The 25,777-nt window shown below is 46.3% G+C and overlaps 1 protein-coding gene across 2 annotated transcripts in view; it reads right to left on the reverse strand.

The window, feature by feature from the left end:
- Nucleotides 1-25,777, reverse strand: part of CABLES1 (Cdk5 and Abl enzyme substrate 1) — a 100,986-nt gene that overhangs the window by 46,244 nt on the left and 28,965 nt on the right. For both annotated transcript variants that reach the window (XM_065932475.1, XM_065932473.1), the window contains exons 2-3: nucleotides 8,887-8,958; nucleotides 1,713-1,805 (exon numbers count right to left, since the gene is read on the reverse strand). In XM_065932475.1, the coding sequence (XP_065788547.1) occupies nucleotides 1,713-1,805; nucleotides 8,887-8,958 (165 nt within the window). The remainder of the gene's footprint in view (nucleotides 1-1,712; nucleotides 1,806-8,886; nucleotides 8,959-25,777) is intronic.

Genomic DNA, 25,777 nt, shown 5'->3' on the forward strand with positions numbered 1-25,777 from the left:
AATGATGAGTAATTTATACTAAAAATGGTACAAGTAAGGTTCAGATTCAGTAAGTAAAAGACACAATAGAAAAGAAAAACATGGTGGTTAAATGCATAAGGCACAGTAATTGTGAGGGTGAGAGTCAGGCTGAGAGAAAGAAACCCAAAGTGTATTCTATTTCACAGATGACAGTTGGGTTCATTTTAACTAAAAGCTCTGTACTTAAAATAGGAATACACACTGACTACTTAAAAATTATTTGATGGGAGAATTCAATCGTGCCATTCTGAAATTGTTGAATAGCTATAAAATTATGTTCTCTATTCAAGAGAGGTTTAAAAACTTCAAGAAAAGAAGTCTTTACAAACTGTAATTGTTAGTGTTAGTTATTCAGGTTATACAGTGTATTTTACACTAAATTATAGTGATGCTGGGCCTTAATCATGCCATGAGTCTAAGTTTTTAGCAATTTTCGTTTGTTATAGATTAGAAAAAATTAGTAGGGCCCATATGAGCTTCTGAAAATCAGGAGATTAAATGAAATGGTCTTGTGGCAGGAACTCCACTCTGGGACGTGTCTCTAGCTACGATCTAGGTCACAGATCAGAGAGGAGGAGCCACCCCCAGGGAACAGAGCTTCAGGGATCCCTAGGGGTCTTAGAGCCCTATTCCCAGCACTACTGTGAGACTACCATTAATGAGCTTCACCATTCAATCATAATCAATGCTGGCAACAAGGATTCATGTCCACTTGCCACCAGGACAGTTTTAATACCAAGATCATATTGCAAATTCTTTCGATTGCAAGGAGATCAAACCAGTCAATCCTAAAGGAAACCAACCCTGAATATTCATTGGAAGGACTGATGCTGAAACTGAAGTTCCAATACTCTGGCCACCTGATGCAAAGAGCTGACTCATTAGAAAAGGGCCTGATGCTAGGAAAGATTGAAGGCAGGAGTAGGAGGGGATGAAAGAGGATAAGACAGTTGGATGGCATCACTAACTCAATGGATGTGAGTTTGAGGAACCTCCAGGAAACGTTAAAGGACAGGGAAACCCAGAGTGCTACAGTCCATGGGGTCGCAAAGAGTCGGACACGACTGAGCGACTGAACAACAACATATACATATTAACCATAATTTTCATTTAATAGCACTTTCCCAAAGAGCAGCTCTTTGCTGGAGAAACACATGCTCCCAGACGTCAGCTGGCCCAGGAGTCTGAACTGGCGCCCGGGATGAATCTGCTGGCAAAATCAGGATCCTCCTCTCTTAATGAACATCATCAGAGAGAGAGAGCCAAACCCGACTTTAGGCCCAAGATCTAGCAGGATGTTTACTGACCAGAGCACAGAGCCCTGGTGAAAGTAGAAAACAAAACCCAACAAAGCAGAAAAAGAAATGCCAACAAACCCTCACAAAAAAAAAACTCAACTGTTTTTCTATTAAAGTTTCCTAATAAAAATATATTTCAGTACTACTGAAAATTCAGTTTTACTCTAAAAAAACCAAGACTTGGGTTACCATTAGAGAGCAGCATTTTCTATAGACTTCTTTGCATGATTCTGGTGGAGAGGGGTGGAAAGAATGGTCTGTTTGGGAAGGTTACATGACATCATGTTCATTTTTACAGTGGGCTTCACTCCATGAGGTTTGGCCATGCAAAGGATCCCCCCTTTTCTTCCCTACGGGACCAGCCCCCTCCCAAAGCTTCTATTAGTACGGTACCTGCCATTCCTGGTATCATGCTGCCGCATATTCTTGATAAAATGAATCTTCTTAAAGTTCTTTGGTCTGGGCGAACCTGAGAGAGTTCGACATCTGAAAAATAGAGCCATTTCAAAAACACAGTCAGTTGGTCTCGGATAGCTGAGACATCTCCACACAAAGACAGGAAGGAAAGATCAGACAAATGGTTTGAGTCACCCCAAGGATAAAGAGGACCTTGCGGCTGGAAGTGAGGAAGCTTAAAAAAACAAACAAAAAAACAAAAAAAAACCACCCAACAGACAGACAACTTCCTTGATAATACTGATAAGAATTTATATGGCTCTGAAGAGCCAGCTAATGAAAACTATTGTCCTCAATTGCAATAACATAACCTACATGGATTCCAAAGATATTATTCATTCCTGTCATCTTAAAAAAGAATCTTCCCGTATCAACACGGGTATCGGGAACGGAAAACTGCAAATTCAACAAATTCAGAGGCAGGAAAAAACACTGGCAAATTCAGTTTAAAAACAACCCTGAATCATTTTTCTTCTATAGCAGGACTCTGGCTTGAATCACCTGGACTATTGCCTCAACACTCAGCTTGGCTATGCTTGGAAGTCACAGCTTTACTTTGAATGAGAATCAGAGACCTGGCTAGTGGCTGTTTGTTTTTGTTTTTTTAGATAAATTTTAAATAAATATTTGTTGAACAAATTGACTTGGATTCTAATTAATTTTCCCTAGAATATATGACATGTGCGTGCACTGCAGGAATAACAGAACAGAAAGGTTTTATTTGTGTATATTGTTTCAAAGTTACCTGGCAAAATTCTAAGACACATAACTGCAACAACAGCTAGGATACAAAGCAAAATCCCAACAGATGAGAATCTGAAGTTTGGACTTGTCTTGAGAAAGGGAGCAACGTCCTCTCTAGTTGGATTTTTGCTGCCAAAATTTTTTGCTTACTTAAACCTTTCTGACCATGGACCCCCGAAGGCTGGTTTCTGGGATCACGTCAGATGTGGGTCCCAAGAAGTGGTGCCCAGGTTCCCAAAGCCACAATGAATGTCTGAGCCAGGCTGTAACCTGAGTTCAGTCAGTTCTGAACCTGGAGGCTTCAGGTAAGAGAGTAGTAAGGTGACCCAAGAAGGTAAAGCTGAGGGCAGTGGGGTGTGAGGGCCCTTTGGGGGGCAGAGGATTAAGGAATGTTCAGAGTCACACACCTGCCCCTCAGCTCTGATCTTTACTCTCCCCCAGGGGCCTGAAGGGGGCTTCTCAAGTAGCACTAATGGTAAAGAACCCACCTATCAACACAGGAGAAATTAAGAGACGTGGGTTCGATCCCTGGGTTGGGAAGATCCCCTGGAGAAGGGAATGGCTACCCACTCCAGTATGCTTGCCTGGAGAATTCCAGGGACAGAGGATCCTGGTGGGCTACAGCCCAAGGGGTCACAAAGAGTCCGACACGACAGAAGCGACATAGCACGCACGCAGGCAGGGGCCTGAAGGGAAATTAGGGGATGGCCCCGGTCTAGACCTCAGGGTGTACATTCCCCTGAAACCCCCTTATCCGCCCTCCAGTAAGGGCCAGTCTTCCTAGAAGACCCTTCTTAGGGAACACTGAAAATTATTTCTTTTTTCCCCATAAAAACAGCACCTTAAAATAGAATTTATCTTGAAAAAAAATACAGTGAAGTGAATGAGTGGTCAAAGCAATGACATGGTAGCAGGTATCTGGTGACTTTCATTAGGAACGGGGGTTTTCTGGGCATTGGGTCTAGAGGCAGGAAGACCCCTGCCAGTCATGTCCACGTTACCGGAGTGAAGTGTCCACAGCTCATGGCCACACCTTGAGTGGCCCTGCCAGCATCCACTCCAACTCACTAGCAATCCTAGTGACCTATCAGTAGTAATATTCCCTGGAGCTCTTGTGAGAATTACATGTGAAGATTTCTGTCAGAGCTTCATACACTGTCAAGTGACATGTTCAAATACACAAGTTCATGTCCAAACATATGTGTGTGTATGTTAGTCTAGTTCAGTTGTGTCTGAACCCCCATGAACTATAGCCCACCAGGCTCCTCTGTCCATGGAAATCTCCAGGCAAAATACTGGAGTGGGTAGCCATTCCCTTCTCTAGAGGATCTTCCTAACCCAGGGCTTGAACCCAGGTCTTTGGCATTGAAGGTGAACTCCTTACAGTCTAAGCAATCAGGGAAACCCACTCTGTGGGACCCCGTGGACTATATTATAGCCTGTCAGGCTCCTCTGTCCACAGAATTCTCCAGCCAAGACTACTCGAGTGGGTAACCATTCCCTGCTCCAGGGGATCTTCTTGACCCAGGGATTGAACCCAGGTCTCCTGCATTGTAGGTGGATTCTTTACTGTCCTAGCTACCAGGGAAGGCCCATATGTACACACATGTAAATATTCATATACACATTTCAAGTGTTGTGATTATTATTAAAACTTTTAACTACAAAGGGTGCATATTTTGTTACTATTTGCCTCCTATATTCTTAAAACTGCAGCCCTGGGACTGCCCTGGCGGTGCAGTGATTAAGGCTCTGAGCTTCCAATGCATGAGGTGTGGGGGATCTGATCCCCGGTTGGGGAACTAAGATCCCACCTGCTGTGCGATGTGGCCAAAAAAGTATTAAAAAAAAAAGAAAGAAAGAAAAAAAGAAAACCTGCAGCCTTGGTTAAGGGTCCTGATTTCTTGGTTTTAAATAGATTCTTGTAAAGACAGGCAGTGCCCTGACTGAGGGCATTCTATAGATGCTTCCTGTGGACCTCAGCAAGGGTTTGAATCAGGAAAGACACTCACGGCCCCCTCCCCACTCTGAGCTTCCAAACCCAGATCCAGCCTTCCTGGGGTCCAAGGAGCCTCACTCTGCCTTCTTGAGGCCGCACTCAGAAGCAGACCCAACACCTTGAAGGGTCTCAGTTCTACCCCCAGAATGACTGTTAGAGTCTGCAGGCCACTTAAGGTCCACCACTGTCTCTCTAACACATGGCAGAAAGTTTTAGAAATATGTAGTCACTGGAGAGAGGAGGATCCTTGAAGGTATAAATGTGTGCTTCCACTGGTTTCTGGACAGGAGTTCAGGAGCATCCTTACATGCTTACCCCGTGCCACCCCCCCACTGCCCCCAACCAAATGCAGAGTTTCCAGGCCCCCAGGTCTAGATGAGGGCAGTGGGCTAAGAGCTGGACTGTGACGACGCCCTCCTATGACTCCTAGCTGCTTCCAGTCTCCATGCCTGCAGAAAGAGGTGCTGTTACCCTCTTTCAGCCTTCAGCTGGAGCCGGAAGTTGGCAAAAGGGCACAGGTGTGTGTCGGCACTGCTAATTACTGAATGGCAGCAGACGGCACCCCTCAACCCAGACAGGCTGGAGACCAGGGCCGGGGGTGATGGCTGCCACACCTGCTACCTGTTCGGCTGTGGTAGCTGAACAAAGGTTTTTCTGGACACCTAACAGAGAGCCTAGGTTCTTATTTCTGGGAGACCAGGTAACCACCAGACAATGTGGAAAACCCCAATCTAAAGGCTCTCACGGTTAAGGCTCAAGTCTTGGAGTTCAAGGTGGATACGAGAAACTAACTTGTGATGTGCAAGAGAAAAGCAGAACTTTTAAAAAGATAACTGCTTGCCAACTCGCTTCAGTCATGTCCGACTCTTTGTGACCCTATGGACTGTAGCTCGCCAGGCTCCTCTGTCCATGGGATTCTCCAGGCAAGAATATTGGAGTAGGGTGCCATTTCCTACACCAGGGGAGCTTCCCAACCCAGGGATCGAAACTGCGTTTCTGTATTGGCAGGTGGGTTCTTCACCATTAGCTCCACCTGGGAAAGGCCCCAAAAGATAACTGAAGAGGTGCTTTATTTCTATATTAGCATACAATTCTAACTGCAAAGGGCTTCCCTGGTGGCTCAGCGGTAAAGGATCTGCCTGCCAATGCGGATTAGATCCCTGGGTCAGGAAAATCCCTCTGGAGAAGAAAATGGCAACCGGCTCCAGTATTCTTGCCTGGGAAATTCCGTGGACACGTCGAAGGAGCCTCGCTCACTGCAGTCCATGGGATCACAAAAGAGCTGGACACTTGAGTGACTACACAACAACAACAATGCTACTGATCTAGCCCTTGGATCAGCAAGCTGTTTGATGTCTTGTGTGTGTGTGCGTGTTTTTAAAGCATGCAGCTATCACCACCCCCGACCTAAGAAACACTTTAAGAGAACTGTGGCGTTGGCAACAATTGCCAAGGAAACCGGAAGACTGAGCACTCAGGTTAAAGCAGGTTAAGCACGGAAGAAACTAATTTCAAAACCACCTGCATTAATGTGTGAATACCCATTTAAAACCATACATTTTAAGTGACGCAAAATTAAATTAGGATGGAATTAAATTAAAAACTAATTTAATGAAAGATTAGCTCTTTCTTGTTAGCACTGATTACAGGATACACCTAATTATGCAAAAGATTTTTAATAGATGTCTTGGAGCAGTTTGTTCTGAGTGCTGACTTTAAAAGCAAGTTGGGCTAATAGCCTTCCGCCCCCGCAGTTCCCAAAACACTTTGGCGTCATTACTGGTACTTTCATTTCACAGAATGGAAAGGCTGGTAAGGACCTCAGAGATCAGTCAGTTTGTCCCTTCCATTTTACAGGTGGGAAAACGGAGGCCTCCGCATAAGTAAATGAATTTCCAAAGCCATGCAGGCAGTTAGTATAAGAATGGGGCCAAAAATTCAAATCCCCTGATTCCCAAACTGTTGCCCCTTTTGTGATTTTTATTTCTTAGGAACAAGTTTCCAAGTACATATCAGAATTTTTTTTATCAAAGTGTAGTTGATTTACAATTTTGTGTTAGTTTCTGGTATATGGCAAAGTGATTCACATATATATCTGTGTGTGTGTATTTATTCTTTTTCATTATGGCTTATTACAGAATACTGACTACAGTTCCCTGTTCTACAATAGGATCTTGTTGATTTTGTACATAGTTGTTTGTCTCTGCTAATCCCAAATTCCTAATTTATCCCTCCTCTACCCACTTTGGGGCTTCCTTGCTGGCTCGGTGGTAAAGAATCTGCCTGCCAATGGGTTCAATCCTTGGGTCAGGAAGATTCCCCTGGAGCTGGAAATGGCAACCCACTCCAGCATTCTTGCCTGGGAAATCCCATGGACAGAGGAGCCTGGCAGCTAAAGTCAAAAGAGTTGGACATGACTTGGCATGGACATGACTTGGCATGTCCAACAACAAGACAACCTCCTTCAATAACCATGAGTTTGATTTCTATGTCTGTTTCGATGGTAAACATCAGAAATTTTTTAATTAAAGTCCACTAGGGAAAATCTAGACTTCTTAAACTGCCCAACTCCCTTGATTTTGACTTATTTTTTAAACTTTTTATTTACACAAGATTTGTGGGAAATTAAGTACAGCACTCTGTAAGTAGAGGCTGGATGAATTTACAGCTAAGGCAAATCAGCCATTCCATTCTTACTCTGAGCGTTTGTGCCATCATAGGCCTGAGAGCCAGAGGACAGAGGACCAGCCTGGGCGATGCTGAGAGAGGGTACCTGACCAGGAACAGTGTCCGGCTCCTCCTCTGCCCCCTCTTTACCAGAGGAATCCCTGAGGAGGTAACATTTAGAGCCTGAGATTTTTTTTTTAACCTGGTTGCCTTGGTCACAGCTACCACATTGCTCGAATGACCGTGCTCCCTGCAGCCTCTCCAAACTCCAGGGCCTTTGCAGTTCTGTTCATTGAGTGGCATCAATTGTGCTCATATGCCGAAGTCACTCGGTGCCACCTGAGGACGTTTCTCCCCCGCACTCGCTGATTGACTTGGACCACTTAATAGAGACGGACAGAAGAACACTTGCCCCTGGGCCACGTGAATCACAGCCACATGCCATCAGCCTAACGTGGTCCCAGAAGTTATGAACATTTTCTTTTTTTCAATATTTATTTTATTTACTATTTGTTTGGCAGTGCCAGGTCTTGGTTGTGTAATTAAACCTGGGCCCCCCTGCATCGGGAGCATGGAGTCTTAGCCAAAGAACCATGAGGGAAGTCCCTCGGACGTTTTCAAAAAGCCCTCAAAAGTGGAAATCGGACTGTCTGGCCCTGACTTTCTCTTTAGAATGATAAGAGACACAGATTCACAGTCACGAATGCTTCGGAGCAGATCCCAGGCCTGTCTATGCTCCACGCTTTATGCAGGTGGTCCGTGGACATGACCTGTGGCCTGGGAGTGAGGCTCTGTGCAGGGAAGGGGCCGGCTCCAGGGGGAGACTCTCCCTCCATCTCAGCACCCTCCAGGCTCAAAGGGACGAGCCGGGGACTTCCGAGTCCTGGCTAGAGGTCAAAGCAGGACAGGTGAAAATGTGGATTCCCGGAGGAGCTGTGTGAGGGCGTGAGAGCACACGCCCCCTCACAGCCTGCCAGCATCCCCATAAATCCGCAGCATCCCATCCTACTCGCCCCCCGCTCTGGCCCCCTGCGCTGACCCCATCTTCCCTCACCCGCTCCTCCACCGGCCAGCCCAGTTGGGGCTGCAGTGAGGACTGAGGGGGACGCGGTGTGGGTCCCCGCACTCCAGGAGGGCCAGGGGTCCCAGCACAGATGAGAGGAAGGAGAGCTGCCGGTCAGAAGCCAGGCACAGCTCCGGAACTGCTGTCTCCCCCGCCCCCCACCCCCGCCAAAAAAAAGATGCCTTGAAAGCACTTTTCTAATCTGGAGGGAGTAACGGAAGGCTTTCAGCCCTGAGGGAGCACTCACAGCTGTCTTAACCTTGTCCAGAGCACCTGACCGTGGAGGAGCGTAGCTGCCCCTGTTAACCAAGTCGGAGACTGCAATGCCTGTGTCCCCTCTGGGAAAGCCAGAACAGGGATGCATTCTTCTCCATCAAGCAACAATTTTCAAAAAGAAAGGGTCACAGCACCCGAATTCACATGCAGACTGGGCTATTCTGGTACATGGTTGGGATTTCACAGTGTTCTCCTAATATTCCAAAGGGTTGCGGTTTCCAAACTGAGTCTGGGGATCGGATTGTCATTTTTAGAATTTAATTCTGTAAATCAAGAACTGGAAAAGAAGAGCAAACTTTGGCCTCCTTCTTGTATTGCAGGCCATCCACATACACATAAACGCAACCAGAAAACTGACCTACCTCCGTAGAGGGGCGTTCTCCTCAATGTCTTCCAGGGTCTCCAAGGACGATCGCTGGGAGATGAGGCGACGTCTGCAGAGAGAGGGAAAAAAATCTAGGTGTTAAAACTGCGTCATGAAATGAATCAGGAATTTCCGTAAAGCTAAAACTGTTCTAAAAAATAAAGTCCGTTAAAAAAAATCAGACAAAAGGTGTCTTTAAGAGGGTGTCATATTCCCAGACTATACTCTGAATGCCAAGCCCATCTTGCCTTGCTGAATCCTGACGTTCTCCCTGGGAAGAAACAAGACGTGATGGAGATGTTTTATGCTGCCAAATAACAAAACCAGACAAGGTGCCTCTTACTGCATATAAGTTTGGTACTCTGTGTGTGTGTGTGTGTGTGTGTTCAGTCGCTAAGTCGTGTCCCACTCTTTCGAGACCCCATGGACTGTAGCCCGCCAGGCTTTTCTGTCCATGGGCTTCTCCAGGCAAGAATACTGGAGTGGGTTGCCATTTCCTCCTCCAGCGGATCTTCCTGACTCAGGGATCGAACTCACATCTCCTGCATTGGCAGGCGGATTCTTTACCACTGAGCCACTTGGGAAGCCCATTGGTACTGCGTGCACATTTTCTAAAGCATTAGATATGTTTTTACTATTAAAATACTGTTAAATATTGAAATATCAGTGATCTGAACCAGCTTTAGCTGATAAATATTAAATTTTAAAACCATACTAAATAAAATATCAAAATCATTAGGAGGCAATAAATAAAACTTATGGTCTCAGGGACTTCCCTGGTGGTCGAGTAGGTAAGACTCCATGCGGCCAATGCAGGGGACTCAGGTTCCATCCCTGTTTGGGAAGCTAAGGTCCCACATGCCTTGTGGCACAACCAAAAGATGAAAAACAAAAACAAACAGAACTTATGGTCTCTGGATGGCCATGATTTCAAAAGCAACTAGAAACACAGACAATGACATCATTCCCCTGGGCGAATTTCTCAGCGACCATTAAGAAAATGTATCAGGACGTAACTAGGCAAAATACAAATGCTTTCTAGATGCTAAAGAACTGAAAACCACCTGCCCAAACCTCCTTGATCTTCTTTTGACCAACAGAAATAAGAATGGGTCCTAGATAACTCAGAATATCTGACACAGGCACCAGGTTGGGTGATGGTTGGCAATTTCACAGTAAATCCATTTGAACAAAGACCATCACTTCATAGTACAACAGGTGATTTGGCTGATGACGGGGGGTGGTGGAGATCAGAAAAAAAATCTGATTCAGTCTTTACCTTGGAAAGGACTAAAATTAGAAGGATAAGTCTATTATTTTTTATCATTTGACAACATTTAGGTTAAGAACATGCAATTATAACCAAGGTCTAATTTCTCATAAAGAAAAAAATGAAATGCTTTTTGCTTTGTTCTGTGTGTATTGTTCCTGACCAACCATGTGGCTACCTTTTTGTTTCACGTTTTATTTTTAATAGGACAATCAGAAAGGTCATTTTTGCAAACCATTTGAGGGCTTCATCGATTTTCTCAGAGCCTGTCTTCATCTTTTAAAAAAATACTTACGTATTTATTTGGCTATGTTGGGTCTTAGTTGCAGCATATGGTATCTCTGATCTTCAAGGTGGCATTCAGGATCTAGTTCCCTGACCAGGGATTGAACCCGGGCCCCCTGCATTGGGAGTGTGGAGTCTTAGCCACTGGAACACCAGGCAAGTCTGTCTTCATATCTTGACATCAAGTCCTTTCTTAAACATTCAACACGTTCTCCCTGCTTTTCTCTCCAGTGACCCTTGTCCATCCACATGTGCGAATCGGAAGCACTCCGACATCACCTTCAGTGTCTTCACGACAAGCCGATCCTTTGTAAGATATGCAGTTTTACTCCTCAGTTAACATACACTGAATTTCCATTTCTCAAAAGTTGCCAGATTTCCAACAGTCAGCCAGACTGGAGGCAATGGCCTTGGGGAGACGCTGGTCTTAACTGAGGGGCTGGGGAACTGATTTTATAGGTGGGGATTTGAAAGGAAGCCAATTCTTGAGCAAGCAGAACCTCTCTATGCAGCCCCATGGGTCTGGGGACTTGGCTCACCAGGACCCCTGTGCCCCTGTGGTTGAAAGAAGGGTCCACTTCATCCACTGAGGTGCTGCTCCTCCGGGTGCCAGGTCTGGCTGGAATGTAGTCACAGGCTGGGATGGGGGCTTTGTTAGTCCTGCTCCCATCCACCAGAGCTCTCAGAGATAGGTGTCGCCCTGCTCCCCACCCAAGGGACGGTGTGATGCTACAAGGAGTATGTGTGCTGGGGCAGACAGACTCAGATTTCAATCCTGGAGTCTGGAAGATTTGGGACCTTAGAAAACTCCTTAATCCTTGAGCCTCAGTCTCCTCATCTATGAAATGGGGAGATGAGAAAAACCAAGAAAGAGAGAGACATAAAGTCCTTGATTCAGAACAGTTCGTGACCAGGAGCTCCTGGGTTTTCATTATCACTCCAGTTCCTGCCACTGGGGCTGCACCCTGACCCACCACCCTCCCCACTCAGCTGACTGGGGTCAGCTTGGCTCTCTCAGCTCTGGCAGCTCCTCCAACCCCAGCCAGTGGTGAGGTCACTCCAAACACCCTATGCCTGAGTCAACCAGTGACACATGTTCCCTCCACTCCTACCCCTCCTTCTAAGCAGAACTAACTTGGTGTCAAATGTACCTATAAAATTAGTGTCCCTACACTTCTGTGTGCTGCTTCTCACTTAATACCAACATCTCCTCCATGGTTGTGATTAAAATGGTAATTTACTCTGTCTACTTCTGGATAATGTTCTGAGTTTTTAAATCAAAAGTGAAATATTATTTTAGGTATGCACCTCTAGATTGTCATTAGACAACCTATTCACAGGCAAAAATAAGTGTATGGGTTTCGGATCCTCAAAATCCCAACAAATTCCATCAAACTCCAAGCCTTCCTTTCTAGAATAGCATCATCAGGTGACAGGTAAACAGATATTTGATGTTTGGCTCAACCTGCAACCAGGGTGACTGCCATGACTGTACAGCTTCAAGCTCTCCCTTCCTTCAATCACCCTGACAGAGGTCAACCAGGAAGCCCTGAGGTCAGCCCTGGGCAGCAAAGATACAACCGAGGTTGCAGCAAAGGCCAGGCAAGTGCATTCTGCCCACCCTCCCGACCACACCAACAGCGAGCCTGGCCGGTTGGGACTGCAAAGCTGACCCCGGCTTGACTTCTGTCCTCAAGAAGCTCATATTCAAGGGGGAATCTGTGGGACCCCCAGCAGGGAATTCCATTAACAATCCCTCAAGCCCCTCTGGCATCTGGGGCTGCCCCTCCTCCCACCTCAAAAATGGTGAGGCCAGTCCTCCAGTTGCAAAAGGCAAGTGAACCCACAGGGGACACATGAAGCCCCCCGGGGCACCCTGGGCGCAGAGGCTCCCGTCCAGCATTCAGACCTGGGTTTCACCCTAGAAAACTATGTCCATTCCCACAAGCACACATCTGACAATTTCCAAGCACACCCAGCATGCTCTTTGAAAAATAATCAAATTAGGATACACCTTTCTACGTATTTATAAGGATTTGTTTTCTAAAAGCTATTGAATCAGATATTCTCTTCATGAGTTGAACAGCTATAAATTCTCCCTTTCTCTCTCTGACACACACAGAGGCACTCTTAAGGTCTGGATTCCTTAACGGGAAAAAAATCCAAAACTCAAATGCCCAACTGTTCCTTTAAATTCAGCAAACGTGCCTCCCGTCTTCACGAACAGAACCAAGCTATATACTCTTTGAGATGCATATATAGAGCTTGGAAGGAACTACCACAGATCCTTATAAAGAAACCATCATATGCATGTACACACTGCTATATTTAAAATGGATAACCAACAAGGATCCACGAAATAGCACAGGGAACTCGGCTCAGTGTTACGTGGCAGCCTGGATGGGAGCGGGGTGTGGGGGAGAACGGATACGTGTATATGTATGGCTGAGACCCATACATATGTGTATATGTATGACTGGTGGATATGCTGTCCACCGGCATATCACAGTGTTAATCAGCTATACTCCAATATAAAATAAAAAGTGAAAAAAAAAAAGAAAAGAAACTGTCATACAGCACCAGGAAAACAAAGACGTGATCCCTGCCCTTCCTGCCACAAAGGGCTGTGGTGGTCGCTCATCTCTGCCCCCTACCACCCGGCTACATCCTTCCAGGCTGTGTAAGAACCTCTTCCCTTGCCTTCTATCCTCAGCCCCAGATAGAAGGGAAGGCTAAGAACAAGTGGCCAGCCTTCACCAGGCACTTTTCACACTGCAGTCTGCCTCATAAACCAAGTCCATGACTGTGCAGACTCCTAACCATTGGGCACAGTTAACAAGCAGAGGTCTTTGCATATTTTAATGACTGATGAGGAATACTTAGCCTTGGACCAAAACAGCATGCCCCCTTATTAACCAAGCAGACATTCAATAACAGCTCAAGCATTCTGCGTTGACATCACTACATGGATGGCTGAGTCCTCAGAGTTCAGGGTCCCCTGTGTTGTCTGACAACCATTATCTGGGTCCCTCCACACTGACCACCAACACTTTTGAGGCCGATGTCGTTCACATTCAACACTCATAGGTGAGTCAGCCTCCCTAAAGCCCCCAGGTTCACTTCAGAATGTTATCCTTTGAAGGCTGGACTCTGCTGGGGCAAGGAAATGCCAATCCATGATGCATTTGTCTATCTAGACATACCTACATGGACAGAATAATTCACTTCTCGTTAGGGCTAATGGTTGACAGGGGTGCAAGTCACCTAGGACCCAGGGCTGGTCACAGTGGGAGTCCTGCCGGTGGCGCCTCATCAAAGTGGACGCTGGACTCACTGATGTCCCTGCTGACCAGTGAGGCCAGGGCAGGGTCATCCTGGGTCCCGCTGGCCCAGAGTAATTCCCTTATGGGGTGACCCAGGGCAGCAGCTCGGCCCCAAATCCAGTTGTCAGGGAGTGGGCTCCACCCGGGACAGCAATGGCCACTGATTTAGGACCAACAGGGGATAAGGAAGGTGATCCCTGGTCTAATAAGTAAGTCAGGTTGGATCAAAGCTCTCCACTCTGGCTGCACCCAGGGAACACTCACAATCTCTGGGAGAAAAACTCCAGCTTTGAGAGTAAGAAGGGACCCTGACCACCTGAGCCAACACATCGCTATCTTGTGTGGCTCTGGTTCTCCCCATGTAAGGAACCCCCTTCCCGGCTATAAGACAGGCAGCTAGACGGCACAAGTATGAGGAGTATGAGGACCCCACGGATCGCTCAGCTACACGGGGGATGTGCCAGCTGAGGTCATAATTACTTCAAATCCATCTAGACAGTTATCATGATCAAAAAACCCCAAACAAAACCTCCAACCACAGAAAGAGCTTTTCCCCCTAGTCACCAGACACCCACACACTTGTAATTTATTTGCTTTGTTACTTGTGATCTTCTTACACTGACCACCTCCTTCCCGTTGGAAATAAAGTGACCACTCCAGGGGACTTCCCCAGTGGTCCAGTGGTTAGGACTCCACGGTCCCACTGCAGGGGGCCCGGGTTTGATCGCTGGTCGGGGAATCGTGATCCTGCATACGTTACAGTGTGACCAAAAAGGAAAAATTAAAAAACCAAAACAAGTACAGAGAGAATGACATGGAAGCATATACATTACCGTATGTAAAATACATAGCCAACAGGGATTTGCTATATGACTCAGGGAACTTTGTGACAATGTAGAGGGGGTGGGAGGAGGTGGGAGGTGGGAGGGAGGCTCAGGAGGGAGGGGACATGTGTATACCTATGGCTGATTCATGTTGATGCATGGCAGAAAGCAACACAGTAATGTAAAGCATTGATCCTTCAGTTAAAAATAAATAAACTTAATTATTAAAATAAAAAACAAAACGGCCCCTCCCGCCAGTGAGCTGCTCAGGGAAGCACTCGCTCCCCTCACCTGTGCAGGCTCAGGGGTGGAGCGTACTTAGCCAACAGCAGGGACTCGATCAAGGCCAGTTGAATAAACTCGTGGAGTGTGGACTCAGCAGGTGGGTGTTTGGGGAATCTTCCCAGACAGCGTTTTCCTGGCCTTCCACTCAAGGCTTCTCTATACACAGTTATTACTGGGTCTTCTCTGTTCAATCCACCAGATCCCAGTCTGACCACTAGAGCCCAGAAATCATCCTCAGAAAGCATCCTATAGCCTCACTACAGCGAGAAGCAGTAGATGGCAGAAGACCCTCCCCCTGCAGGAGGTAGGGTGGGAGGCAGGTCGGGGGGGAGATGGGGAGAAGGTTCAGTGCCCCTAGCACAGCCCAGCAGTGTGCAGGTAGAAGGCCTGATCTGTTTAATATGGAATTCTTCTGAATTTATTAAACATTCATTTCCCCCCTGCTTTTTGACTGTAAGAGTAATATGTTTCATTGTTAAAAAAAATTCAAATCAGGAGATGAAGTAGAAACTGAGGAAATGACCTGTAAACTCCAGGGTCCAGAGAGCACCCTCTAAGAGTCTGGTGTGTGTCCTTTCAGACTTGTTCCTAGTTTCACATATACTTATAAACGTAAATACATATATATATATATATATATACACAGTCTCCTCCGTCCATGGGATTCTCCAGGCAAGAACACTGGAGTGGGTTGCCATGCTCTCCTCCAGGGGATCTTCCTGACCCATGGATCGAACCCACGTCTCTTACATCTACCTGTATTGCCGGGTGGGTTCTTTACCACTAAGCCACCTGGGAAGCCCTTTCAGACATATACTTTTTACTTATCTGGCTGCATCGGATCTTCGCTGCAGCACATGGGCTTCCCTAGCTTTGGTGCATGGGCTTCTCTCTAGTTGAGGCACACAGGCTCAGTAGTTGCAGCATGTGAGATCAGTTGTAAGGCATGTGGGCTCTTAGTTCCCTGATCAACGATCAAATCCAAGACCTCTGCATTAGAAGGCGGATTCTTAACCACTGGACCTCAGAGAAGTCCCAGAGATGGACTTTTTAGCAGGTAGATAATCCCTTTGCAAAATGTCATAAGATCCCATCCCTTGGTCAACATATCTCACCTACCAGAGAGGGCTTATTACTTCATCAAGCCATAAAGAAAAGAACCCCTATGAATCCAAGAATCATACTTTAATTGGTACAGCTTTTGTGAAAATGCTGGCTTTCAAATACCAGGCTCTTAAGGTCAAGTGCTAATGTTCCACTGCTCTTTCCTTCATTTCCCTCACATGGCTTCTGATTGTCGGGGTCATAGCACCAGGAGCTCGAGATCCAGACTCAGCATCTAAATTGGGATGACTTCGGTCGTGATTTGGCAAATTTTAAAGCCAAGATCCCAGATGCTCCTGTAGCAGAAGTTGTCAGATTGTGCTCCTTGAAGAAGCAAACTGTTTTGCACAAGTACATATGTGTTCACAGATGAAGGCAGGGAAGTCAGCTGCCACCTCTCAACAGAAGCTAGAGAGTCTTAGAGCAAAACGGCCCTGGCTTCAGCCTGAAGACATGCCCGTGTTTGTTAGACGCATGCTCAGTTCTGCTTTCCACGGGTCTAAAGCGATCTGTCTCGCAGCAAAGGTGCTGATGAAACTGAGGCCCTAGCTTGCTCATGTGGCAACAGCTGCTTGTCAGACTGTGGAAGAAACTCCAGAGGAGAGCTGGGGACTCTGATATCACAGTCTGGCTGGGCCAGGCCACTAGGTTGGGGTGACTGCAGAACCCCTGGCCTGGACCAGTTAGGCACTGCAGGGGTATTAGGCAAAGAGTGCATGGCTGGTTTGCTTGAGCAGGGGAAAAAAACCCTCTCCCCTGTGGCAGCATAATGCATGTATAGCCAGATCCACCCTCAGAATACTGATAGACACAGTTCACACCCCAGAGGATCATGGGAGGTTTCCTTGCAAAGGAAGAAAATAGATCATCTTTAATAAAAGAAGAGCTGTGTGGATCCAGAAACAGACCCCCCCCCGCCAAAAAAAAGGCTAGGAAACTGATTTCGAATCTGACTACATTTTAAGAGCCTCTAGTTAATGAGCTGGGCAAAGAATCACATTGAAATCAATATGCTGAGATGCCAATCAGCTTGTTCAATTAAGATCTGTTTCTATGTTTAAAAAATTCAGCCATTTATTTCCTATTTTTGCAAACATTTATTTATTAATGGAATATCAAATAGCAAGCAGCAAGCTGGATGCTGAGAGACAGCAGTGTATAAATACTGTCCCCTCCCTCATGGAGCTTACATTTATGATCAGGAAGACAGACAAGAAACAAGTAAAATAATTCTAGTTGTGAAAGAGATTAACACAAAGGGGGAAGAAAACAAATGACCTAATAATACTGTGGGGCTACTAGCAAAATGGACTTCCCAGGTGGCTCAGTGGTAAAGAATCTGCCTGCCAAAAAAGGTGCTGCAGCAGACACAGGTTCAGTTCCTGGGTCAGGAAGATCCCCTGGAGAAGAAAATGGCAACCCACTCCAGTGTTCTTGCCTGGAGAATCCCATGGACAGAGGAGCCTGGTGGGCTACAGTCCATGGGGTTGCAAAGAGTCAGATGTGACTGAGCAACTGAGCGTACACACACTCTCAGGATACATTTAAGTCACCTGTAAACGTATTTAGTTCTTGTTGCCACATTTTTATACTCCTGTCAACAAAGCAACTCCAAGAGTTTACAGGGAATACGGAGGCACTCGGCTTGTCCGAGTCTACTTTGTTTCAAGGTTCTCATCAGACTCACCAAAACCTGGAAAACCAAGGTGTGAGGTCATCTTGGCATGGAGGGCTATGCACAGACAAGACTTGTGGGCAGGGTTTAATAACTGGCCAGGTATTTACACCTCAGATTCCCAGTCCACCCTACCCACTGGGCCCTGCTGATCTTACAAAATCTCCTTTCCATCATGTCATTCCCTAATTTGAAGATCCACAATGATTCTCTCTGGGAACAAGTTTAAACTCCTCTTAAAAAGGGACTAAGACCTCTGACTAGAGGTCAGAGGTCAGAGGTCAGAGCAAACACAGCACAAGGGGCCATCCTGAAAGCAGGTCTCCTGGGGGCATTCCTGGGGTCCCAGGGAATTGGGGTGGGGGGCGTGGCCAGGGCCACGAGCTGACAGGGCCACATTCTAATTCCCCTTCCACCCCATCCTGGAGGGAAGGGCCTGGCCCTGCAGCCGGAGGGAGCAAGTTGGCCAAATGTGCAGAACAGGAACCAAGAGCAGGTGTTTTTGTTTTTTCAGGACCCAGAAAGGTTTTGGGCTTTGTGTGACTGATGAGATAAACAACAGTGCCCTTCAAAAGAACATGCCAGATACCCATGGAGGGTGAACAGGGGGGCCCAAACCAAGACAGGGTGAGGATGGAAAGGAGACATGAGCCATAAAAAGACCACTCAAAATTAAAAAAATCAGCTTCATACGAGAAAGAAAAGAGGCCTGTCGATGGAAAAGAATCAGTTCAAGGAGTCTGGGGCCAACTCACGTTTGTTCTGGGTAGGAACCAGAATCTAAAGAATCAAATCCAGGTATTTCTGTGAAAAGGGTGCCCTGAGCCAGGCGCGGAGCGTGTGGGAGGCAGGGGAGGGCACTAGTGAGCTCAGACAAAAGCCAGGATTTAACTGGGAGAGGACCTCCTGGAGAAGGAGCAGCTGGTCTAGCACAGGAGATTCAAGGGTAAACTCAGGAAGGATGGACACACATGCCTCACGGGAGCTTGGACAGGACAGAACACCAGGTTTTACAAGACACAGAGGCATTCCCTGAAGCAACGTAAGGGAAGAAGTTCAACAGAAGTCAGGAGCCAGACAGGTCCCAGTCAGATGGTGGTTCCGGGAGGAGCTGGTGAGACCCCAAAAGTCAAGTGAACATGCAGGTGGGTGGGCTGGGAGCTGCACCGCAGTGCGATGAAACAGACATGTGCACCCAGAAGCATGTGTGCACTTGTGTGTGCATTTACATGGTTGTTGTTCAGTTGCTAAGTCATGTCCGACTCTGTGACTCCATGGACTGCAGCACACCAGGCTTCCCTGTCCTTCACTATCTCCTGGAGCTTGCTCAAACTCATGTCCATTGAGTCGGTGAAGTCATCCAACCATCTCATGCTTTGTTGCCCTCTTCTCCTCTTGCCTTCGATCGTCAAACATTTATATGGTGTTTCCTTCTAGAGCAGAGCGACAACGGAGGGGCAGGAACACCTGCAGGACAGGTGTGGGGGAGTGAGGTGGAGGCAGTAGGTTGGAGATGCTCCCTTAGACCGAGGCTGATTGTAACCTGTTCTGAGCCTTCTGAAGGCCTGCAGGCCCCCAAGTGGTGTTGGATGGGCCCTTGGCCTTCACTCCCCTCCAGCCTCTTCAGGAAGCGTGTCATCCTGGATCCTCTTTTTGGTAGTACTCAGCATGGGGTCTTCTTGTAAACAGCTCACCCTGACAATAGCCCCAGCATCAGCGACCTCACCTTTCTTTCCCAGTCTTTAGGACGACTTAACTGTTGCTTTGCAAGGAAGCCTTTACACGCTAAAAACCTTCTGGGACTTCCCTCACGGTCCAGCGGTTAAGACTCTGCACTTACAACACAGGAGGCAGAGGTTCTATCCCTGGTTAGAGAACTAGGATCCTGCATGCTATGCAGCCAAAACAACAAATAAATAAGAAGGCCTTCTAAGCCATTAAGACAGAATGGGGGCCCTCTATGCCCAGCACTATGGGGTCTGCAGCACAAAGACTGGAGGCAGACAGGAGGAAGTTAAGCCCTACCCCAGGAGGTGAAGTCTGCTCCCTGACTCTCCCTTTGAAGAGCTGAGATGTCAGTGGAAGCTGATTTAATTAGAACCAGCAGAGACAGGCGGGGCGGGTGACTTCCATGCTGGTATTTCACAGAACCTTTCGAGGCCGCCTTCCAGCATAATCGTTCCCCTGAGTTTCTCCTTTGGTTTCCAGCTTGACCTTTCTCTGCTCCGAAGGGCCTTCAGTAGAAATGGATTCTGACAGCTCGGAAACAGCAGGCAATTATTTATAGCAAATTTGGGATGGATGGGGTTTCATCAATCTTTATTTTCTGGTTTTCCCGATTAACCACGGCCTGCACTCAGTCACAGCGTACAGAAACGAAGACAGATGCGCCCTTGTCTTTCCAGCTTCAAGCATCAGCCTCCTCTTGCCCACTGAGGGACTCAAATGATCTCATTTGTCTCTGGAAGCCTTTTTAAAAATCCCTTGTTTCTCCTTGGCCGCTGAGGTTTAGTCTCTTTATTGAAAGCTGATGGGGACTGGGCACAATGGAATTGCTGGGCTCATAAGGGGTTATGGGGTAAGGAATGCGCCATGGTGACCACACCTTAATTCAAAAGAAAACTCAGAATCTGTTTCACCTGCTCTTTATCTGAATCCTACCATCCTCCTAAGGCACAGCACCGTGTCACCTGCTCTGCCAAGATGTCTCTGACATTTTCTGAGCTCTTACAACATTTCTGAATTCTTACAGCCATACTACAAGGAAATATTGATATCTAGATACTTGTGGAATGACTGATTTTATTCTTATTACGCCCTGTATCTCCATGATGCATGCAAGCTTAGTTACTCAGTCGTGTTTGATTCTTTGCGACCCCATGGACTGTAGCCCTCCAGGCTCCTCTGTCCTTGGGATTTTCCAGGCAAGAATACTGCAGTGGGTTGCCACTTCCTTCTCCAGGGGATCTTCCCAACACAGGGAATGAACCTGCATTTCCTGTGTCTCCTCCATTGCAGAGGAATTCTTTACCTGCTGAGCTATCAGGGAAGTCCCCGTATCTCCAATCTGACTACAAATACCTGGAAAAGATAATTATGTCTTCCCTTCTCTATTTTTTATTTTTCCGGCTGCGCTGGGTCTTTGCTGTGGCATATGGGTTGTTCATTGCTGTGTGCAGACTTTGCCTACTTGCAGCCTGTGGGCTTAGTTGTTGTGTAGCATGTGGAATCTTAGTTCCCCAAGTAGGGATTGAACCTGTGTTCCCAGCATTGGAAGGACCACTGGACCACGAGGGAAGATCCTGTCTTCCCTTCTTTGAAACCTCCTTAATGACTAGCACAAAGCCTTGTCATAGCAGTCGTCTGCAGCTACATCAGGCTCACAAGAAGCAAGCATAGATCTTAACTGCTCCAAGGAGTCAGATGAACACTGCTCAGGGGGACTCTTCTGAGTCCTCTCAAAAAACCAGCAGAGGCCCAAACCGTATCATGAGTGAGGTCCAAATGAAAGCTGGGACTGTAGAGATCATCGGTGGTTAAACTTCTTCTGGGCAGCAGATTTTTTTTTTTTTCAAACTAAATGTTAAATCAAGTCCCAAGATATAAAACAGAGTAGAGTAATGATAAGTTTTACAAGTAATTTTTTTACATTCAAATGTATAACTCTATCACTATTAAAGCAGTGAAGCTATTTTGATGCACAAGCAAATCTGATATTTGCGGAGGATATTTCTAACCTGAGGTCAATGTCAGCGTCTAGTTTATGTCTTTTTAATCTTGGTTGTACAGTATAGAGATAATCCCAGTTGATACACATAAGTAGGTACCTCTGGTAACCATTTTCAAACATCTCAAGACTCACTTCAATTAAATAGATGTGGCCAGCTAAACTTAGTTGCACAAAATTGACTTACTCTGGCAGCATAATTAATGCAAAATTAATGTGCAGGCGGTCACCAGCATGATATAGGATTTGCAATAGAAAGCTACTGATTTTGTATTTTTCAGGAGTTTTTAAATACACTTTATATATATGTATACATTATACATGTATAACATTATACCTCAAAATGTTAAACACACAATTACCCCATAGAAGTGGCAATTCCATTCCTAGACATAATCCAAGAGACATGAAAGTTGTATTCCCACAAAAAATTGTATGTGAATGTTCACAGCAGCATTATTTATAACAGCCAAGATGTGAAAACAACCTAAATTCCATCTGACTGATGAATGGATGAATAAAATGCAAAATTCGTCAGCCATAGAAAAGAATGAAGTACTGATAGAGGCTACAAAACGAATGGACCTTGAAAACACTATGCAAAGTGAAAGGAGACCCCTGTAGAAGACCACATAGTGTATGACTCCAATTAAACAAACTCCAGAGAGGCAGAATGTGGATTAGAGGTTGTCTAGGGCTGGGTGTGGGAAGCAGAAGGAATGGGCGATGACTGCTGATGGCCACAGGGCTTCCTTTTAGGGTGACGAAAATGCTCTAAATTAGAGCGTGCTTGCACAACTCTGTGAATATACTAAAACCCATGAATTGCTGTTTGCTGTTCAGTCACTAAGTTGTCTTCGACTCTTTGTGACCCTGTGGACTGCAATCCTCTAGGCTCCCTGGTCCTTCACTGTCTCTTAGAGTTTGCTCAAATTCACGTCCATCGAGCCAGTGATGCCATCCAATCATCTCCTCCTCTGTCGCCCCCTTCTTCTTTGGCCTTTAATCTTTCCCAGCACAGGGTCTTTTCCAATGAGTTGGCTCATCCTGTTTTCTAGAAAGGACAGAGCCTGGGGGCAACTTCCAAGAAGAAGAAAGACAAAACACTCTCTGAGGTGCTTCTCTCAGTGTCTGGGGAAGTAGTTTAATTTTTTAACAGCTTATTTGGAACCCTTTGAAAATACATTATTAGCACATCGGTCTCACTGTCTACCTAATTAGCAACTGCAGCTCTAATTACCAGGCTGTTCAGGAAAGGTTTCCAAAGTGAATGTGCAGTCAGAGAGCTGTGTCGAAAACCTCATGGACATTCACTTAAGTGTCCTGTGGATCCAACTGCTTATTGAATGCTCTGGCAAAAGTCCAACCCAGAGGTCTGAGCAGCTCTTCATGCCAGCGTTTTGGTGTGATACTCTGTGGTTATTACGGAAAATAATCTAGTTTTATTAAACATTTGCATTGGGGGCTTCCCAGGTGGCACAGTGGTGAAGAACCCGCCTGCCAATGTAGGAGATGCAAGAGATGCAGGCTCAACCCCTGAGTTGGGAAGATCCCCTGGAGTAGCAAACGGCAACCCACTCCAGTATTCTTGCCTGAGAAATTCCATGGACAGAGGAACCTGGTGGGCTACAGTCCATGGGGTCACAAGAGTCCGACAGGACTGAGCACGTGCATGCACACACACATAGTTGAGTTACTATATTAGTTTCAGGTGTACAACATAGTAATTTAACACTTTTATAGGTTATACTCCATTTAAAGTTATTATTAAAATAATGGCTATATTCCCTGTGATGTACAATATATCCCTGTAACTTATTTATTTTACATTCAGTAGTTTGTGTCTTTTAATTCTCCTACCCTTATCGTGCCTCTCCTCTCTTGCCTCTCTCCACTGGTAACCACTTGTTTGCCCTCTATACCTGTGAGTCTGTTTCTGTTTTGTTATAATTCATGTGTTTATTTTTTTAGATTCACATATAAGTGATCACACATAGTATTTGTCTTTCTCTGACTTATTTCACTAAGCGCAACACCCTCCAGGTCCATCCGTGTTGCTGCAAATGGCACAATTTTTCTTCTTTATGGCTGAGTGGTAGTCCATTGTGTCCATGTGTGTGATATATCACAAATAATATATTCTTCACAACCTCCAAGGTGAGGGATATACTGTTTGCAACTAATGTTTTCAGAAAGCAATGGGCTAAAATAAATGTAACCAGCTGCCACGTTATCTTCCTAAGGATGTTCGCTGGTGTTGTTGAGGGCAGGATCCTTATACAGGATCTCTGGGATCTCCTAGGGGGGGTCTGCGTACATACCCTTACAATCAGTTGTAAGGCACGGAGGCACATGTGTGTGCCCACACTCTTTCTCTTCTAAAAGAGAATCTATGAGATCCCAAGAAAAGATTAGAACCCACTGTTATCAAGCAAAGAAGGATGCCAGCAGGGGTGACAGGGCAGAGTCCCAGATCCAGTTTTGTCCCTATTATGTAACCTGAAGCAAGATATCATTGTCACCATTATCAATGTCATCAGTACATACACACAAATATTCAGTCTTAGGTGGTGAAGATACAGAGAAAAGCAAAGAAATGTAAGACCTGGTTCCTGTTCTGGGTGGTTCATGACTATTATGGAGACAGGGCAAACATAGCTCTGAAGCTTGGAGAATTTGATCAAGTACTCACAAGCCAGAGCATGAAATGCAGGTGAGCTCGAGCCAGGCCCACTTGGCAGGGAGGCAAGGCTGACGGGCTTGCGGGGAACCAGAGTTAAACTGAGGATGCGTGGGGAGTGTGACTCTCTGCGGAGCCTTTGGCTCTGTTGATGAGGGAGGCGTGGAGCCCAGGTGGCTAGGGTTTCACTAGATGGCAGGAATCTTGGAAAAAGCTGAGGGATGATGGTCAAAGCAGAGATGAGGGTAGACTGTGAAAGCTGGGTAGACTCTAAAGATCGCAGGAGAAATAATAACACTTTGATCTAGTGAAAGGAGAGTAGTAAAAACAGAAGGATTTTGTAAAATGTTACCAAGAAAGGGATGCTCAGGACTTCCCTGGTGGTCTTGTGGCTAAGACTCCACGCTCCCAATGCAGGGGTCTGGGTTTGATCTCTGATCAATGTCAATTAAAAACTGGCACTTGCCAAAAACATTGCCAATGACTGAACAACAAGGGCATTTGCCATCTGCCTCTGCGGAGACTGAACCCTATGTTGCTGCAGCTGTTGACCTTCAACACCTGCCTGGGAGTTCAGGGTGGAGTGAGGCACTCCGTGCTCCAGGCAATCTGGTGGGACAGATCTTTAGATAGCTAGATATCTTCAGGGACTGATTTCATAATCCCAATCTTTGCATCTCCTCTTATCTAGAAAAGCTTTAAATCCATCCACCATGACAAGCTCCTCATGACAGGCAGAAAACCTTTCATAAAATGAGTACTTAATTGCATTGAACTCCTCTTTCACCAAAATCTTATATACTGACATTCCCCTAGTGCCTCTCTGGAGCAGTCTCTCAGAGCTATCTGAGGTGCTGCTCCTGGGCTGCAGTCCTCATGTGGCCCCAACTAAAACTTAACTCCCAACTCTCGTGTGGTGCATCTTTTTTAGTTGACATCAGGGACCTACATCCCACATGTCACAATTAAAGATCCTGCATGATGCAACTAACACCCGGTGCAGCCAAAAAAAAAAAAAAAAAAAAGAAATGGAGGTATGAATCAAGACATGCAGAGCAGACAAGAAGCGTGCATACATACTATGGGGAGTTTCCACACACAGGAACCTACTCCTCCATCACCTGGACAAAGCTCACTTGAATTATAAACTATTACTCATTCATGTATTCAAACATCCATCCAGCATTTACTAAGTACCCACAACAAGGAGCTGGGGGATCAAGGATGGACTGAGCACAGTCCCCGCCTCCAAGGACAACCTGATGGGGAGACACCTTAAGAATGATTAGGGACATCCCTGGTGGTCCAGTGGTTAAGATTCTGAGATTCCACTGCAGGGGGCTCGGGCTCCATCCCTGGCTGGGGAAATTTCACATGACACGAGATGTGGCCGAACAAAAAGAAAAAAAAAAGATTATAAAAAGGGAGAGGATGTGTTGTGGGGGCAAGGGGAAGGGGGAACCCCAGGGCAGGGCCAGGAGGGAGACCTGGGAAGGCTTCCTGGGTGTCAGTGCTTGGACGGAACCTGCAGATCACTCATCCAGGTGAGGAGACAACGCACAGTCCGGCGGCAAGAGCCATATGTTAGCAAAGCCCCAGGAGGAGCTCTCAAGGATGTACCACACCGCCCGGTCATCTCCAGAGGGAACAGCAACCCTGCCCTTCTCTGCAGCCGGGCACGTGTGAGGGCGAAGAGGGTGATCTTCACTGTTTCTC

Source organism: Muntiacus reevesi, chromosome 4, assembly GCF_963930625.1.
Source record: "Muntiacus reevesi chromosome 4, mMunRee1.1, whole genome shotgun sequence".
Classification (NCBI taxonomy): domain Eukaryota; kingdom Metazoa; phylum Chordata; class Mammalia; order Artiodactyla; family Cervidae; genus Muntiacus; species Muntiacus reevesi.